Source organism: Octopus bimaculoides, chromosome 10, assembly GCF_046866305.1.
Source record: "Octopus bimaculoides isolate indiv1 chromosome 10, ASM4686630v1, whole genome shotgun sequence".
Lineage (NCBI taxonomy): Eukaryota > Metazoa > Mollusca > Cephalopoda > Octopoda > Octopodidae > Octopus > Octopus bimaculoides.
Genome location: NC_142937.1, coordinates 65,218,162 through 65,238,587, shown reverse-complemented (window position 1 = coordinate 65,238,587; position 20,426 = coordinate 65,218,162). Strand labels below are relative to the sequence as shown.

General features: G+C 36.2%; 1 protein-coding gene across 1 annotated transcript in view; it reads right to left on the bottom strand.

Annotated features, from left to right (window-relative positions):
* LOC106877714 (dynein axonemal heavy chain 5) overlaps positions 1-20,426 on the bottom strand; it is a 435,668-nt gene that overhangs the window by 314,171 nt on the left and 101,071 nt on the right. Inside the window, exons 28-33 of the mRNA XM_089358248.1 lie at positions 19,524-19,928; positions 13,713-13,831; positions 12,394-12,693; positions 8,658-8,898; positions 7,099-7,225; positions 4,307-4,379 (exon numbers count right to left, since the gene is read on the bottom strand). Coding sequence (XP_089214374.1) covers positions 4,307-4,379; positions 7,099-7,225; positions 8,658-8,898; positions 12,394-12,693; positions 13,713-13,831; positions 19,524-19,928 — 1,265 coding nt within the window. The remainder of the gene's footprint in view (positions 1-4,306; positions 4,380-7,098; positions 7,226-8,657; positions 8,899-12,393; positions 12,694-13,712; positions 13,832-19,523; positions 19,929-20,426) is intronic.

Below are 20,426 nucleotides of genomic sequence, written 5' to 3'. Positions count from 1 at the left end.
CAAAAATAAAAATAAAAATAAAAATAAAAATTAAATTAAAAAATCCCTTTTAACTCTTTTTTCCTTCCTCCCACCCCAGCTAACCAGTCATACTGTCTCTTAAGACAGCAAAACATTCCCTCAATACACACAAGAGAGAAAAAAGCCAGGTCAGTTCCTCCTCATTTTTGCAATTATCAAAGAATATGTATATGTATATTTCCATATATGTATTTTCATACTTACACTGTTTTAAACATTTTCATCTCATTATCAGAGAATGTGTGATAATCAGTATGTAACACTACAAAGTTCATACAAAGCTTTATACTTTAAATATATTCCTCTTATTATCATCAAAGAATGTATATATGCATTTTAATATTCAAACTGTTTTTTAACATTTTTTATTATTCTCAAAGACTTTTGATAATCTTTTTCTAAAAAAGTGAAACCGGTTAAGTAAATAAATATCTTTAAAATAAGTGCATTTTCAAACCTTCTTCATATATATTTCCACTCGTACGGTATTCCACAACTTTACTTTATTATATATATATAAACCAATAATAATATGAACAAAATATAATACAATACATAGATAAACAAATGGAATTAAATACTACATACGTTAACAAAATTTAATTAAACACAAAAAAAATAAATAAATAAATAAATAAATAAATTTAAAAATTTTTAAAAATAAAAAAAATACACACACACACATGAACAAATAAATAAATAAAAACAAATACAAACGAACACGTATTAACAGAGTATATAGATGATACAGACACTCCCCATACACACATGCACTTACAAAAGACACAGACACATTGAAGGACACGCATGCGTAGACACATACTATAGGAATACAAAAATACAAAATGGCTGATATTTAGCAAGGTGAGACACACATAAGAAGGAAGGAAACAAAGGACCACTGATGAGGTCACAGAAGTGTGACGAAAGAACTCTGGCCGAAATAAGATTAAGATTAATGTAATATAAAGCTGAAGCAAATTAACACCAAATATACAGTGCGTGTGTTTTTATTGGCTAAACTGGCAATATGACCATCCCCAGGTACAACAACATATATATATATATATATATATATATATATATATATATATATACATACATACATACATACATACACACACACACACACACACACACACATACACACGCATATATATACATACACACACACACATATACAATATATACATATAGTAAAATTGAGTGTTTTATATATGTATGAAAGCAATAAATATTGATTGAATAAAGAACTCGTTACAAATGTGAAGACCTAATATTTTTTTATCATTGACAGCAACTGAAGTTTCATGAAACCTTTCACAGCAGACAAAATTTTGTTACTGTCCACAATATACATACATACATACATACATATGTATATATATATATATATATATATATATATATATATATGCACGAAGCATAATGATGCTTAATAAGCATCTACCTGCTAGAAATAAGAGCTAAGTCTTAAAATAATCCACCGTAGCGCACCAATATAACAGAGAAAAACAGTATGCGAGGAAAACAGAAAGAATTAAAACATTTAACAGCACAAATAAAAATATAATTGCATAATATTTTTATTTGTGCTGTTAAATGTTTTAATTCTTTCTGTTTTCCTCACATACTGTTTTTCTCTGTTATATTGGTGCGCTACGGTGGATTAATTTAAGACTTAGCTCTTATTTCTAGCAGGTAGATGCTTATTAAGCATCATTACACTTCGTGCAAATTTATAATTCATAGCTCTTTAAAGCTATTATAACTGCGTTCCACCCATGCCACTACTGGTGATATCATCAAATTTAGAATTTATCCACAGATGATATGAACAGTAGTGACATCTAACTTTAAATCTCAGTGTTTGAATGTTTCATTTATATATATATATATATATATATATATACATAGAGAGAGAGAGAGAGAGAGAGAGAGAGAGAGAGAGAGAGAGAGAGAGAGAAGCGGGCAATTCAGACAGACAGAGAAACCTTATATAGTATTTCAGTGACATTTAAAAATATTGAAATTTTTGCTATTTAACTTGATTTTTACTTAACATATTACTTTATTTATTGCGGAAGTGGAAACACCATTTATTATTATTGACATGTTTTTTTAGTATATTTCTGTTCTAAATTTGTCATTGTACACTGTGTATGTATGAGCGTGTGCACTTGCCTTTACCCTTAGAAATCTAATGATTTGTGGGCACTGATAGAATGAAAAATATTGTCTTAAGTGTTGAAATTATGATTTCCAGTTGACCCCTGATAAATGGCCTCACATTTGAATGTGTCTGTCTGTATGGGCTTTTCATTTTACCAGTAAATTTATTTGCATATTTGTGCAGTGGCAATGATCGGGTACTGTTGAGAAAAGCCATCCATCTCAGCAGAATTGAGGTTCTGTCAAACCTTTCCTCAAAAACTCATTTTCTAACACCCATTCTTCTGTCAATCTTCCGTGGTACCTTATTGCCTTCCTTCACTGAACTGAACTGATGTTCTCTGTGTCTAATTCACTCTCTATCCCTATTCATCTGTCAAACTATTCTCACTTTAGTGCACTTACACATCAACCTCTTCAGTTTCTCTGTCCTTTTCTATTTTCAATATTTACTTTATACCTTGATCTTTCACTCACTCTTTCCAGATGAACAAGTCATGTATTCATCTCTTCAGCAAGACACTTGCTTCTGTCTTTCTATCATACTTTCATATCTCTCAATACCATATCCCACTCAGTTGAGGTATCTTGTCTTGTGGATACTTGATGACCTCATCAATGTTGGTGCCATAGAAAAAGCACCCAGTACACTCTGTGAAGTGGTTGGCATAAGGAGTGGCATCCAGCTGTAGAAACCATGCTAAAGCAGACATTGGAATTCCGTGTAGCCCTCAGGCTCATCTGTTCATGTCAAATGTTCCAAACCATGTCAACAAGGGAAGTTAAATAATAATGATGATAATGACAATGACGACGACGATGATGATGTTGATGATCTGTAACCCCACTTCTGTTAGTGGGTCAGCAGTGGTAGCCAAAACATTGCTCATTATCTCTTTTCTAAGCTGGAAGCCAGGAGATGATGATCAGGAATTTGGTCACTTCTGCTGACCCACTAACAGAATTTAGGTTCAGAGTTAAAATACCCAATAATTGTTGGGTACCGTATAATAACATCAATTCCTCCTGGTCAAAGCTACATTCACCACCATTAGTGAATGAAAATATGAGTATGTAAGCCCTTGTTCTACATTACGCATCTACGCATCTTGAGGTAGATTTTCCTCAAAAGATAGTGTCATCCACTTGGCAATAAAATGTGCTTGGCTTTTAGTGCATTCATCTATTCCAGTCAATTTTATACCTAATCTCATTTGACTGATAACTGTTAAAAATACTATGGTTAAAAACAGTACACACACACACACACACACACGTATGTGTGTGTATAAAAGGTATGTAACTATAAAGGTTTCCTGTGTTGCTTTAAGAGTCAGATAAAGAACGGGTAAGATGGATGGCAAGGTATTGCCAGCATAGGAAAGATGGGTGTAAAATGACGACAGCGATGATGATGATGATGGTGGTGGTGACGATGGTGATGATGATGATGATGATGATAATGGTGGTAATGATTGTAGTAATAATGCTGCGGGGGTGACAATGACAGTGATTGTGGTATTCATTTTGCTTCATCATATTTCACCTTACACTGGAATTATGTAATAAGCTCTGAGCTCAAGCCTCTATTTTCCGAGCTATCTAGTTAAACAGAGTAATTTTATTGGCATCAGATATTAAAAAAATACTATTTAAAGATTAAGCTGTTTACAAATCCAGTACCAAATCGATAAAAGAGTTACTTTCTCCTTAATTATACCGAAAACGGAAGGGGTTTCTATTGAGATGTATAGCCCCGAAAATAGCCTTCTTTTAGAGAAAGTCGATCCAGTAAACAACTAGACAGACAGACAATTATTTTTGTTGAAGTTAAAAGTTAAAAAATATACAAGGGAAGTAACTCATCCTTCTTATTACCTTAAATAACGCCCCTTGAATTTATTTTTTCACAATGTTACCCTGTTAATACAAATTTTTTTTCTATCGTTAATAGTAGGGGTTGTAAAAAATATATGACGCGAATGATTTATATAAGTAAAATGGCATAAGATAAACATGAAATAGACATAAAATGGTTTGAGCGTACGTGTATTTATAAATATAAAATGTTTTGTGTTATTAAATTATGTACATAAATTTCAATATCACAGACCTGTTGCTGAGAAGTGATCCAAGAATCATTAAACTGTCTTCCATTAAAGCTACTGTCTCTGAAGTAGTATCACCTGTAAAAAACATTACAACAACCCATAATTGATTTTAAGACAAACTACTTATATATGTTTAAAGTACATATTATATATGCTTGTGTGTCTTTATGTCTGTGTTTGTACCCCTATACTGCTTGACAACCGGTGTTGGTGTGTTTACTTCTGCAACTTAGCTGTTTGGATAAGAGATCGAAAGAATAAGTACTACGCTTGAAAACAGAGTCCTGGGGTCGATTTGTTCGACTAAAACCCTTCAAAGTGGTGCTCAAGCATGGCCACAGTCAACTAACTGAAACAAGTAAAAGAATAAAAGACTAATGGAAAATGTATATGACATCTGATCAAAAAGTATCGGGGCTGTTGCTATGGTAACTGAGCTGAAGTACATAGAGTGAATCCAGCGAGCTGGCAGAAACCTGGTTAGTATGCCGGGCAAAATGCTTAGCGGTATTTTGTCTGCCACTACGTTCTGAGTTCAAATTCCACCAAGGTCGACTTTGCTTTTCATCCTTTCGGGGTCAATTAAATAAGTACCAGTTACGCACTGGGGACATACATTCGACTTAATCTGTTTCTCTGTCCTTGTTTGTCCCCTCTGTGTGTAGCCCCTTGTGGGCAGTAAGGAAATAAGAAATAAGATTGACCTTGAGCTCTGCCTTGCATACACACCAAGTTATAACGTTCTCACTTACTTCACTTGTTTATAGCAGTGCTTGGAAGTAAAGTGTGTAGAGGGTGATTGTCTCAAAAAGAAGATCAGGTTTCAGTTGCACAGAATCTCCTTGATTGTGTCAAGGAAGACGAAAACCAGGTGATGAATGATAGATCAAGGGCTATGACTCCAAAACCAAGGCTTAGTCTTTGCAGTGGAAAACCCCAACAAGATTTCAAGATGTTGGGGGAATTCAAGAGAGTGTAATGAGGCAGCTGCTCACTGTCCCAAAAAGGGATTTCCAGGAATGCTTCCATCAATGAAAATGATGTTGGATAACATGTGTGGCTTCAGAAGGGGACGATTCCAAAGCAGATTAAATGCTGAATTGACTGATATGTGTTGTGGTTTTTTTCTTTTTTATAGCAACAGTCCTGTTACAATTTGATCAGACCTTGTTTGTATGTGTGTGTGTGTATACACACACAGAGCTATATATGCACACACACACTCTGTTACTCTGGTCTGTTACTTGTTTCAGTACAGTTATTAGATTGTGGCTGTACTGGAGCACCACCTTAAAAGGGTTTTAGTTGAACAAATGGATCTCAGGACATATTCTTTGTAAGCCTAGTACTTATTCTATTGACCTGTTTTGTTGAACTGCTAAATTATAGGGATGTAAACATACATCCCCATTGTCAAGCGATGGCGAGGGGGGGGGGATAAACAGACACAAACACATACACATATACACACATACATACACAATGGTCCTTTTTTCAGTTTCCGCCTACCAAATCCACTCACAAGGCTTTGGTCAGCACTAAGCTGTAGTAGAAGACATTTACCCAAGGTGCCATGCAGTGGAACTGAACCGGAACCATGTGGTAGGGAAGCAAGCTTCATACCACACAGCCATGCCCATATATATATATATATATATATATATACACACACACACACACACACACACATGTATATATACATATATATACATACATATATACAAACACACACACACATATATATATATATATATATATATATATATATATATATATATATATATATATATGTTTGTATGTATATGTACATAATACATAGAATGAATATTTTACAGATAGATTTTCTTTGTATTTATGTTCAGTCAGGAAATGGTAGTTATAGTAGTAGTGGACTACATACAGATAAACAGCACAAGGAACACAAATATAAAGTATTTTAACAAGTAATATAGAATGGTTATAGTGAGACTTGAACTAATGATCATTTGAAGTATAGCTATGAATGCTATTGATGTATTCCTTTCAGTTGGGTTCAAACTCAACTAGTGAGCAGATGTTCATATGTTATGTATTACTATTATAGGTTAGATGTTGATGGCACCCACACTTGAAAAACAAGTAAGGGTTAGCAACAGGAAAGTGCATCCAGTTATAAATGAATATTTCCATAATATATATGAGTAATCCATGTGAGCATAGAAAAAATTATTGAAAAAATAAAGTAGACAATAGGTGCAGGAGTGGCTGTGTGGTAAGTAGCTTGCTTACCAACCACATGCTTCTGGGTTCAGTCCCACTGCATGGCACCTTGGGCAAGTGTCTTCTACTATAGCCTTGGGCCGACCAAAGCCTTGTGAGTGGATTTGGTAGATGGAAATTGATATGTGTGTGTATATGTTTGTGTGTCTGTGTTTGTCCCCCCAACATCGCTTGACAACCGATGCTAGTGTGTTTACATCCCTGTAACTTAGCAGTTTGGCAAAAAAGAGCGATAGAATAAGTACTAGGCTTACAAAGAATAAGTCCTAGGGTCGATTTGCTCAACTAAAGGCAGTATCCAGCATGGCTGCAGTCAAATGACTGAAACAAGTAAAAAGTAAAAGTAAAAAAAAAGTAAAAGTAAATCCAAAATGATATTATCCAATAAGTCTTCCCTCTTTTGAGACACTAAGATGTAATTTGAGGTAGATTTAGCTGTCATTTTGTAATAGTCCAAGCAACTAGTTATCAGATCTCTCATGAGTTCATATATAATAACAGTAAAACTTAAAAGATGAGTTAAAACTTTACTAACCTTTTAGAAGTAATTCACCTCTTGATTTGAAGGTTGAAAACTGGAAGTCATGTGAGTCCCAGTCAAGAATTACTTGCTTCAATTTAGCTTCAATGTCTTTTTCTTTCACAGCAGAAATACAAATGTCCTACCAAGAATGCAGATGTGTTTCAGATTATATATATATATATATATATATATATATATACATATATAGATGAATAATTATTATATATACAAGTAGATTTAATATATTAATATCATATATGTGTGTGTGTGTGTGTGTGTGTTTGTGTGTTCACATACACACACACACACACACACACGCAGAGTCTTGATGACCCTATCAATGATGGTACCATATAAAAAGCACCGGTGTTGGCGTCACATGAAATGCACTAGTGCCAGTGCACAATGCAAAAAGCACCCAGTACACTCTGTGAAGTGGTTGGCATTAAGAAGGCATCCAGCTGTAGAAACCATGCCAAAAGAGGCAATGGAGCATGATACAGCTTCTGGCCTTGTGAGTTCCCATCAAACCATCCAATACATGCCATCATGGAAAACGGATGTTAAATGATGATGATGATGATATATACACCTTATGATGTAGATAAGTTCTTTTCTGATAAATGCTGTTTAAAGCATGATATTGATCCTGAGCAAAGACCTTTCACACTCTACAAGGCTTCAGGCATTGCTTGATATTTTAATTTCTCCAATACAGCTGTGTTGCTGGTTGTAGCCAAAACAGGTAAACTACTCAATGAAAAATTCCACAATGAAATAAATGCAAGAGGTGCTCCTCAGTGCCACATCTTTCATTGTACAAAAGAGTGTAGGTCCTTAGCAAACTGAAAAGCTATATTTGTGCTGCTTTAAGAGAACAATCAAGCAATGGCATTGCTCAAAATTGAATTACAGCCATCATGTGTGTGCGTGTGTTGATGTATGTATGTATGTATGTATGTATATATGTATGTAGGAATGTCTGCAGTTGTTGGTCAGTTTTGCACTTAGGTAGTTATTTTGTGAGGAGCACATCCTATTAATGTAGATTATCAAATTAGTTAACAAACTCTCCTGACTGGATATGTAAAACTGCTAAACCTTTTAAGTTATAAATTTTATAAAAATCAATAACTAATAATAATTAATTATCTCCATAGTACTTGGGTAAAAATACATCTATTCTTAACACTAAAAAAGAACAGGGTATCTAATCCTAGTTTATTTGGAACATTTTCTGATACATTCTAAAAACGAAATTGAAGATTATCTTCATCTTTTTAAAGCACTTTAATCAAAATATAGTAGAATCATGTAATGCTAATTAAATGCAGGCAAAGCTGGTTATTACTGCTAATAAATTATAAGAAGATGGGTACCAATGTCCCATGTGGCAAGCTGAGAAATCTTCTCTCAGTATGAAACCAATGATAACCTTGTTAACTCACAAATAAAGATTATTTATCCACCAATGCAATGCTGAGTACTCATTCTTACTGTTCAATTTTAGCACCACCCCCCACCACCACCACACAGATACACATGGTCTACTACATATACACTGATCTTACCTCAATTTCTTCTTTATTAGCAAGTAAAGGTGCTTCCATGAGATTACGTAAGAGGAAGTTATCTGAATTGACATCAAAATCATGTCCTGTGAGGGTGGACAATCTTTGCCAATGTCGTTGCTGCATTGCTCGGTTAGACATCATTTCAAGCAATGGACAGGTTTCATTGAAGTCATCGATGGTTTTTCTCAGATCTTCATAGGCCTGCCATTCTTTGAGGGCTTTTGGAAGCTTACGGCATCTACCATAATGAAAATATAGACAGAGGTAAAGTCTTCTTTTACATTCTTTTGTTGCTGAATTTTTTTATTCTCTTTCCAATACCAGATAATATTTATACTTAATTCCAACCAATCAATAATATTAGGAGAGATACTTTGACTATTTGACTTTTATAATATATCTGTTCATACTTAATATGTTCAGGCAGATTCAAATGTAAATATCTGATCACTGTTGTTCTTTGTTAATGTAGAACGACCCTCAGTCTTTAGATGACATGTATTCACAACACATTTAACACCTCACGAATAAATATTTGTTTTGTTATAGTTTGACTGGAACAAACAGCAAGAGAGATTGGGCTTTATACAATATATGTTATTGGCTATATAGGAAAACATAGTAAGCATCTTAGTGTTTCACTGATACAATGATGAACTATGCATGGTCAATTTTGAGTAACTTTAACTCTCAGTTAAATACAATTATTTTATACACATACAAATGTTTGTATACATATGCAACACAAGGTATATCCCAAAAGAAACCAGACAATTTTTAAAAAACAAAGTTATTGCTTTTTATACAATTTATAGCATTCACAACCCTGTCAGTTCATTAAGGAGAAAAAGACATATATATTTCCATATTTGGCAGCAACTGTCCTGATCGTTACCAGTGTTGCCTTCTAGCACTTGTGCTGGTGTCACATTAGAAAATCAATCAAATTATTCAAGCGAGATCGTTGCCAGTGCTGTTTGACTGGTTCCCGTGCAGGTGGTACGTAAAAAATACCTTTTTGAGCATGGCCGTTGCCAGTACCGTGTGACTGGCCCTCATGCCTGTGGCACGTAAAAGCACCCACTACACTCTCGGAATGGTTGGCGTTAGGAAGAGCATCCAGCTGTAGAAACTCTGCCAGATCAGATTGGAGCCTGGTGCAGCCTTCTGGCTTGCCAGTCCTCAGCCAAATCGTCCAACCCATGCTAGCATGGAAAACGGATGTTAAACGATGATGATGATGATTTCAGCCAATCATTGTTTTGGCACATTTATGTGGTGTCAAGTTTAATGGAAAAGTCCATGTAGTTTTGTACTAAATCGAGATGTGTGGGGAACACAAGCCATAGAATTTGCAGAGGTTTTCTTGGTTAGCCAGTTGCTATGCCATTCTGATCTCATATTAAAAAGATCACCTCTAGCCAAGCACAAAGTCAACATTTTCTCCTCTTGCCAAGTATACATTCTCTCTCACTAGCTACTGGTATTCAGAATAACATCTTTTTGTAAAGTAACAACTGTAACACAAATCTGTAAATAAACATGTTGCTAAAATTCAAATATTGTGAGTGGTTTTATTTAGGAGCAGTATGCAGCCAGACCAAATAATCCAGCTCTCAGCCATCTAATCACAATAGTCTCCACCAAATAGTCCCCTCTACTGTGGGTGCATCGCTTCCGACACCCTGTCTCAGTTTTGAAATGCATTTTCAGAGCTATTTTGAAGATCTCATAGCAAAGTTTTCTTGATTTCTTTTATCATCTGAAATCAACAAACTTTCAATTTTGGAAACAGAAAAAAGCCACAGGAACCAAATCCAAAGAGGAACAAGAGTAATAACATGCTTTGCCAAAAAGTAACAGATAAGGAGAGTAATACATAAGTAGCTGTGTTATATTTAAGCGATTAGGTTTTGTTTGTTCATATCTCAAACCTTTTTTCCTCATTTTTTTTTTGTACTGTCTTTCTTTCAAGCACTTTAGAATATTTTATTCTTTTATTTGTTTCAGTCAAATGACTGAAACAAATCGACCCCAGGACTTATTCTTTGTAAGCCTAGTACTTATTCTATTGGTCTCTTTTGCCGAACCGCTAAGTTACAGGGACGTAAACACACCGACATCAGTTGTCAAGCGATGGTGGGGCTCAAACACAGACGCACACACACACACACACACACAAATATATATATATATATATATATATATATATATATATATACACACACAACAGGCTTCTTTCAGCTTCCGTCTACCAAATCCACTTACAAGGCTTTGATTGGCCCGAGGCTATAGTAGAAGACACTTGCCCAAGATGCCACACAGTGGGACTGAACCCGGAACCATGTGGTTGGTAAGCTAGCTACTTACCATACAGCCATTCCTGTGCCTGTAGCCACTCCTGCACCTATACATAAAATTCTTCATCGATCACCAAACTATGTGGAACAAATTGATGATGAATAATGTCCTTCCAATCAAAAAAGTGGATCAATATCACCATCATGTTTGAGCAACTCAAGTCTTCCTTTCCAGTTTATGGCAGGGATAATCCAACCTATTTTAATAGCACTCATTTTATTTTGACATTGTAGTCATACATCACACACCTCTTATGGCACTTTTTTTAGGAAGTTTTCATTTGCTTTCAAATGATCAAACATTTCTTAACTGATTGTAAGTCAGATCTCTTTTTCTTCACAAATTTAGCAGTATCATTATTCATTTTAAAAATCATCTGGCACAAACATTTACAGCTGCCTACATCTTTGAAAATTTCACAGACAATGACACAATGATAAAACACAGTATGTACTTTCAAATAAAGATTGTTGTCCATTACCAAGAATGATTACCAAGATCTGATATTTTAAATTTTTTGTTTCTTCTGTGGAGGATTTTCATGATCTTAACATGTCCTCTCATGACAATGCACACAGCTCAAACCATCCACTTTATGCAACATTAGAAAAGTTTGTGTAAAAGTTTTCTACAATTTGAAACAGAATTTCTCACAAACACATCGCCCTTTCAAAATCTTTCATTGTTCAACTTTACAAAGATCACTAAATGCACACCATACATACTCATTCTAGATTGAACTCAAATTGATGTGGAATGATGGGGCTAGACCAAAGGGTGTGATAGACAATACACAACACATTTCATCATTGGAACACATTTCATCATTGATCTGCTCGATCAGAGATGAACTATGGTTGGACAACAACATTATGACATTTGTATTGCAAAGCAATTCACAAATAGATACACACATTCATGCATGCATTCACACACACACACACACACACACACACACACACACAACTATATCACAAGATCATGTGACCGACCAGGCTATTAGATGTTACACATCGCTGGTCACAATGCATTTTTGCATTGTTTTAATGTTCAAATGATGCCACCCTGTTGGCTAGGTGAGTAGATCAACGTTCCCCCACCCTGATTGAAAAGAGGGACTGGAGCAACATCAAATGAAGTATTTTGCTCAATAACACAAAACACCAACCAGTCAAGGAATCAAACCCATGGTCTAGTGATTGTGAAGGCAACAACTGAACCGCTAGGCCATGTGCCTTCACACACACACATATACATAAATAAAGCAAAATACAATAAACTGCATATGACTTAAGACCTTTTGAAATATGTTCTTTATAAGAGTTTCTAGTTGAGTTCGGAAGAATAAAAGATTGAAAAATATATTTCAAACCTGTTCTGAAATTCTAAAAGTTCGTTATTGATCTTGTCAATGTCAATATCAGCCCAAAGAATATCGTAGTAACCACTGACACTGTCCAGGACACTGTTGTAGAGTTGATAAAGGCGCTGAAGTAGAGCCAGTTCTCGCTTGATTCGGTGAAGGTCAGGGTATTGTGTGACTGTCAGGCCAAACAATTCTTCACCACCAGAGTAGGTGAGAAATTTGCTCCACAGTTCATCAAACTGGGACTGACATATGGTCAGTCGATCAGAAGCCTCACTAGGCTTAATTCCTGGTTCCATTGGTCCTCTGTAAAGATGAAGAACATATAGTCAGTTATAAGAATGACTCTTTATTCTTGGATTAGTACTTTAACTGTGTTCTATTGTACTGTGGTTGACTAATTGACACGATGGTACCAAAAATTTTGTATGAAGTACCACTGACTTACAAATACTATTGGCTTACAAATACAACTGTAGTTTAATGCAACTGTTGATATGGTAGCATCACATTCACATTGTAGACTTGGTCCTTCATCAAGGTTTCAGGTCTATTGTATGGTATCATTGACAAAGGTCTTCTATAGTCCATGGTCTACCAAAGCCTTGTGAGTGATTTTCATGGAGGAAACTGAAAGGTGGCCATGGCGCATGTATACATACATGCATGCATGAAAACACACACACACATGCATACATACATGTATATCATTCCATCTATTGAAAGTCTTATGCTGATGAAAGAGTGGTAACATGTGCAGGCCTAACCAGTTGGAAGCACACTAAATTACAACATTTGTCTGTCACCTATACTTCAAACCATGGGACTGAATAGTCATCTGAGAGGTCATGGACAGAAAGTCAGAAATGCCATTGACAATAGGGAAGGACGAGAAGATGTTAATCATGTGAAGAGGTAGCAATCACCATTTATGTATGTAGATGTATGTGTGCATGTGTGAGTGTGTGTTGGTTTATATTTGCTCTTCTCTGAGAAATACTCAGCTGCAGGTGTTCCTGTTACTGTTATTTTCCCTGTCAAATCATATTGTCAAACTATATTGACACCTTTGAAAATATGTGGGATAAAATACTCTTTACTTGAGAAACAAGTAAGGATTAATATCAGAAAGATTATTTGGCTGTAAAACAATGCTTCAATATTGTATTCATCTAACCCATGCTAGCATAGAAAAATGAACTGATCAAGGATTCCATGATTTTGGAAAAATTGTTATGAGAGTTTTACAAAATAAGTTTGAGACCCACTGATCCAAGGTGTCTCAGGTGTAGGAAATAAATAAACAGAGAGTTAATCAGGCATACTTGCTGTCATACTCAGCTACAAACTGAGTCACATTTTTGGAAAACACTTCGCAACCAGTCAGTAAGTCAGATTTGAATTGTGGTTGAATCTCCAGTAACTTAGCTTGAACTTCTTGAGACTGCAATGACAATGAATGTTAAAGTGAATATTTCAAATGAAATAACAAAAGATTCTGTATCAACGATGCAGTAACAGCATACAAAGTAGATTATAGATGACACTTATATACAAGTTTATCAGTTACAATATGTATCCTCTTTGACATGCAAGAGGTTCCTATAGAATATGGAATTTATAGCAGTGATTTTGAGACTGGGAGCATTATAGTCTAGGGAAAATTCATTTACCAATCAGACAGTGGAGAGAGAAAGAGGGGGAGTGTATTTATAAATGTTTTTAATTGTTGTTTTTTTTTAAGCCAATGCAATGCAAGTTATGAGAAATAATACCAGTCAATGGTTAGTACTTATATTATTGGTTATAGCACAAGGTTGATAGAATAAGTACTAGTTGAGTATTGGGGTTGAGGCAAATTACTGAAAGCCCCTCCCTGAAATTGCTCATATGTGCAAAAATTTGAAATCATCATCATCATCATCATCATTATTATTATATATTTAAGGCAGTGAGCTGGCAGAAATGTTAGCATACCAGGCGAAATGCTTATCAGTTGTGTACTAGGGTCGATCTAATCAACTGGCCCTCTCCCCCAAAATTTCGGGCCTTAAGCCTAGAGTAGAAAAGAATTGTTAGCAAGCTGGGTAAAATGCTTAGCGGTATTTTGTCCATTTTTATGTTCTGAGTCAACTTTCCCTTGCATCCTTTCAAAGTCGATAAATTAAGTACCAGTGAAACATTGGGGTCAATATAATTGAATGGTCCCCCTCCTACAAAATTTCAGGCCTTGTGCCTATAGTAGAAAGAATTATTTCTTATAACTTGCATTGTTTTGACTTTAAAAAAAATTAAAAACATTTATCTATATCAGACAATGCTTCATGCAAACTATACTACTTTTACATTGATATTCATACAATAGAGTATTATAAGTTTTTATCTGCTGATTTTACCAATCAGTTTCATGCATCTGAGTTAGGGAAACTGAGGTATGTTGCTAACCTGCAGAAAAGAACCAGCCTGTATTCAGCAAAAATCCAAAGATTTTCAAGATTTGAAGAGACATGTCTCCAATGCTTAGGATAACACCTTTACTAATTAAATTAGCATACAATAGCTTATATAAATATATATATGTATATGTATATATACATATATATATATATATTTAGATATATATATATGTACACACACACACACACACATATATATACATACATATAATATATATATATATATATATATACATACATACATACATCCATATATATGTATCATCATCATCATCGTTTAATGTTCGCTTTCCATGCTTGCATGGGTTGGACGATTTGACTGAGGACTGGCAAGCCAGAAGGCTGCACCAGGCTCCAATCTGATCTGGCAGAGTTTCTACAGCTGGATGCCCTTCCTAACACCAACCACTCCGAGAGTGTAGTGGGTGCTTTTACGTGCCACCGGCACAAGGACCAGTCACATGGTACTGGCAATCGCCATGCTCAAAAAGGTATTTTTTACTTGTCACCTGCACGGAAGCCAGTCCAGTGGTACTGGCAACGATCTCACTCGAATGATTTTCTAAAGTGCCACCACCACAAGTGCTAGAAGGTGACTCTGGTAACGATTACGCTCAAATGGTGCTATTTACGGGCCACTAGCATGGAAGTCAGACAGTTGCTCTGGCAATGAACATCTTCGGACAGTGCTGTTAGTGCTCCACTGGCGCAGGTGCCAGTCATCGAGTATGGTTCAATTACAATTTCGATTTCACTTGCCCCAACAGGTTTTCGCAAGCAGAATTTAGTGTTCAATGAAGGAGAGGTTGGCATGGGTGCCAGTTGTCGGATTCGGTTCGATTTCAATTTCAGATTTCAAATTCCAAATTCACTTGCCTCAACAGGTCTTCGCAAGCAGAGTTTTTAGTATCCAATGAAGTAAAGATACGAATAAGTGAGCTGGCTACACTTCTGGCAGAGGCCACAGATTATGCTCTCACTTGCCTTGCCTTCTTACGTATTTCATATTTCCACCCACCCATGTCAGCATGGAAGGCAGACATTAAACAATAATGAATATATATATATATGTATATATATGTTGTGGCGACGCCCCCAGACGATGAAGTAGGCTAGCCCAATACAGAAATATAGAGGGAGAAGTCTAGACATCAAGGTAGTTGAGTAGAGGTCATCCAAACGTGCGATATAACTGTATATATATATACATATACATAGATAGATAGGAAGGACAGCAAAAGAAAGAAAGAGACCTCGATATTATGTAAATAGAGGAATTTATCTGTAAAAATATGTGACACTTATTCAGTAGCCATGATGAAACTCCGAGTTTCGGATGCCAGGGTGGGAGCCCACGCCAACATCTCTTCAGTTATCCGGCCATTGAAAATTCCAGTGAAAAATGACCATTAAACAAAGGGAAATTACTGTGTAGTTGACCGTCATTAAGACAGAAGAGCTATAGACCGCTAAGTAAGGGGAGGGGGTAAAAGTAAGGTAGTAGAGAAGTCTATAGTGTTTGCGTAAGTGCAACAATCTGTACATTCGCTTATATTTATATACTAAACCACCCTCGCCTGAAACACACACTTCTCACCCACATACTCACTAAAAGCTATACATGTATGTAAACACACACATGCTCACCCACATATATGTGTTTACATATATATATAGAATAGAGACAGCTGATGAAGGGATATTCCAAGTGGCTTTCCGTTCCTATGTGTTCGTTCCGTTGTCTGTAGTTCATTGTTCTAACGTCCTGTACCCTGATATGCATATATATACACATATAGATGTAAGTATGTACATATATGTGTGTATACATGTATATATATTCTTTGTATTATTACATTATTGAACGCACACGTCCTTTTTTGCAAGTAAGTCTACATATATATATATATATATATATGTATATATATATATATGCATGTATATATATATATATATATATATATATATATATATATATATATATATATATATATACACATTTAGGTGTCAACCCTGATCTGGCAGACTGTCAGTAAAGGTGTCCCTGCCGTGACATTCCTCTCTCTTTTTTTCCTCCCAGATGTATGTAATTCTGCAACTATCTAATGTTCTTTCCTTTAACTTGTAATTCCGTTGAAAATTTTTTGATTCACAAGTCCAATCCACATTGGAAAATTTCTTACTTTCTTTTGAAATGAATGTAAGCAGGGTTGGTATGATTGTCGTCACATCATATGTTTCAGGACTGGCTGAGTGATTCAGTCTCATGTAGTACTTCATCATGCAGGAAGTTGGAGTTAAGACAGTGAGATGTTAATCTGAGGAATATATGATTTGGTTGCTAGCCAGGTTAGAGTGGTTTTTTTAAACCCTTTTGTTATTATATTTCATACCAGAGCAGCTGTCTGGCTTCTGATTGTTGCCAGAGCAGTTGTCTGGTTTCCGTGCTGGTGGCACGTAAATAGCACCATTTGAGCGTGATAGTTACCAGCGTCGCCTTCATGGCACTTGTGGTGGTGGCACATGAAAAAACATTTGAGCGAGATCATTGCCAGTGCCGCTGGACTGGCTCCTGTGGAGGTGACATGTAAAATACACCATTTTGAGCGTGGCCATTGCCAGTACCGCCTGACTGGCCTTCGTGTCGGTGGCACGTAAAAGCACCCACTACACTCTCAGATTGGTTGGCATTAGGAAGGGCATCTAGCTGTAGAAACTCTGCCAAATCAGATTGGAGCCTGGTGTAGCCACCTGGTTCACCAGTCCTCAGTCAAATCGTCCAACCCATGCTAGCATGGAAAGCGGACGTTAAGCGATGATGATGATATATATATATATATATACATATATTCAGGGTGTAATGGGCAAATTGTCACCATTTTTTGTAGTTTTAATTTTGTGTATGTGCATTGTTTGTTTTTGATTTTGTCAAATACACAGTATAGTAGGGTCAGTTGGGCACCATTTGTGAGAAAAACAGCACCATGACACAATTCACTCTGCCAGAAATTTGGAGATGACATGCTGGACTGCTTAGAATTTGTGCTGGAAGCTCCAATATGAAACACCAGAAGCTCCAATATAAATGGGTACCATGAGTGGTAAAAATCAATCATCCAGTCAACATCATGGTGTTTGAAGTGATCACTAGTGATGGCAACATTATGCCTCTATTTATCTTCCCACATGGCCTCAGACTCAACACACAGGCTGACATCAAGCACCTGGAGGTGGTAGTGCTGCCCAAGGTCAAAAGGATGACTGCTGGAAGACCCTGTGTCTGGCAACAGGACTCTGCACTATGCCACACAAGTACTAGAACCTTGTCATGGCTGTCAGACAATTTATGCAACCACATCAACCCTGACATCTGGCCACCTAAATCTCCAGACTGCAACCCCCTTGGTTATTATGTGTGGGGCACAGTTGAGGAAGAGACCAACAAAATTCCTTGTGACACCAAAGATGAACTGAAGGCAAGGATTATGGCAGCATTCACCAATTTAAACAAGATGACTGTCCAGAAGAGTTGCAGGAGGTTCCAAAGTTGTCTGGAGGCTGTAGTTGAAGGCAATGGCGATTTTATTGAATAAATTTACTCTTTACTATTTCAAGATATTTTAATGTAATTTTTGTAAATCTATCTGTTGAAATGAGATGTTAGTGTTATTTTAATTTTTGTGTAACTTAGACAACAGTTTATTCATCGCACCCTGTATATATAATGATTTCAAATTTTGAGACAAAGCCCGCAGTTTTGGAGGAGGAGTAAGCTGACTACGTTGACTCCAGTGCACAGCAGGTACTTAGTTTATTGGCCCCGAAATGATGGATGGCAAACTAGATCTCAGTAGAATTTGAACTTGGAACGTAAAGACAGATGAAATGCCATTAAGCATTTTGCCCAGCATACTAACAATTCTACCTGCTCATCACCCTCATGGAAGAAATAATTGTTGTTGGCACTCCGTCGCTTACGACGTCGAAGGTTCCAGCTGATCCGATCAACAGAACAGCCTGCTTGTGAAATTAACGTGCAAGTGGCTGAGCACTCCACAGACACGTGTACCCTTAACATAGTTCTCAGGGATATTCAGTGTGACACAGTGTGACAAGGCTGACCCTTTGAATTACAGGCACAACAGAAACAGGAAGTAAGAGTGAGAGAAAGTTGTGGTGAAAGAGTACAGCAGGGTTCACCACCATCCCTTGCCGGAGCCTCGTGGAGCTTTAAGTGTTTTTGCTCAATAAACACTCACAACGCCCAGTCTGGGAATCGAAACCGTGATCCTATGACCGCGAGTCCGCTGCCCTAATCACTGGGCCATTGCAGCTCCACGGAAGAAATAATATTAATAATGAAAAAGAAATATTAAAGTCAACCCTAAAATAGACAACAAAAAGCATGGAATTTGTGATGAATTTACTAGAGGAATACTTACATTAAATTATAAGCTTGATTGTTATTCTTTTCAAATAGAATATTTTTAATATTTGTAGTGATGTACATAAATATTTATTATTTAAAATGAAATGCTTTTGTTTTTCAGAACATTGGTAACCTTTAGTACACTTCATTCCCTCTAGAATTGTTTCCCCTGCCACTGCTCTGTTACTACAAGGGAGAAATCTCTTACATAGACATGATGCATCTACAGTGTGCTAAAGGTTAAAACCTACCTGAGTTTTTAGTTTGAAGTAGCCATAGCTCAATGAATCCACTCTTTCAGCATTTCCATCATTGAAAACCAAATTGTACTTGTTTAACATGGCATATGTCTCTTCTATTGGTGCAATTGTCATGTCAATCCGCACCTCAGCTTCTCGAATTTCATTCAGTGCTGCCATATGTGCCCGAACATCATCTAAGTCCTTCAGTGGCCGGCATAACCGCTTCATAGTATTGTCAAAGAATGCAAGGATCTCATTCATTTCCTCACTGGACTTCTCATTCAGTGCACGGGCATATGCCTGCTGCCATGCTTTGTTTTCAGCAAGAAGTGCCAGCTTAAGGGTGTCAACCTCGAAGACAATTGATCCAACTTGATATGTTGAGTCCAGTTCCTCGACCTCTTGTTCCATTCTCTGTAGTGAGACAAAAAGAGAGAGGGAGAGAGAATCATTACTGATATCATTATTAGCATTCATCATAATACTGTTATTAGCATTCATCATACTGTTGTTATCATCTAATTTACTACAATATCTATTATCAATGGAAGCATCAAACAAAAGTCTAAGAGAGCATCTACATGGTTCCACAACTTACAAAGACATAGCAGCCAAATCTCTCTCAAATCAGTCTTTAATGTCATAGAAGAAGATGTCCTGGGTTACCTGCTCAAATGTAAAAGATGGGATGGTCACCTCTGGAAAACCTTTGCTCATAGATCTATTTGACCAGCATTAACATTGGCTAAACAGCAGCCACCATAATTAGTATAATCATTATGATCAACATCATAATTAGCATGTTTGTTATACTCAAAACAATCATCAACCTCTTGGTCAACTTACTTTTGTTATCACCAAAAAAATAAGTTCCTTCTAGAATTTCATCAACATTATGATGATCAACATCAA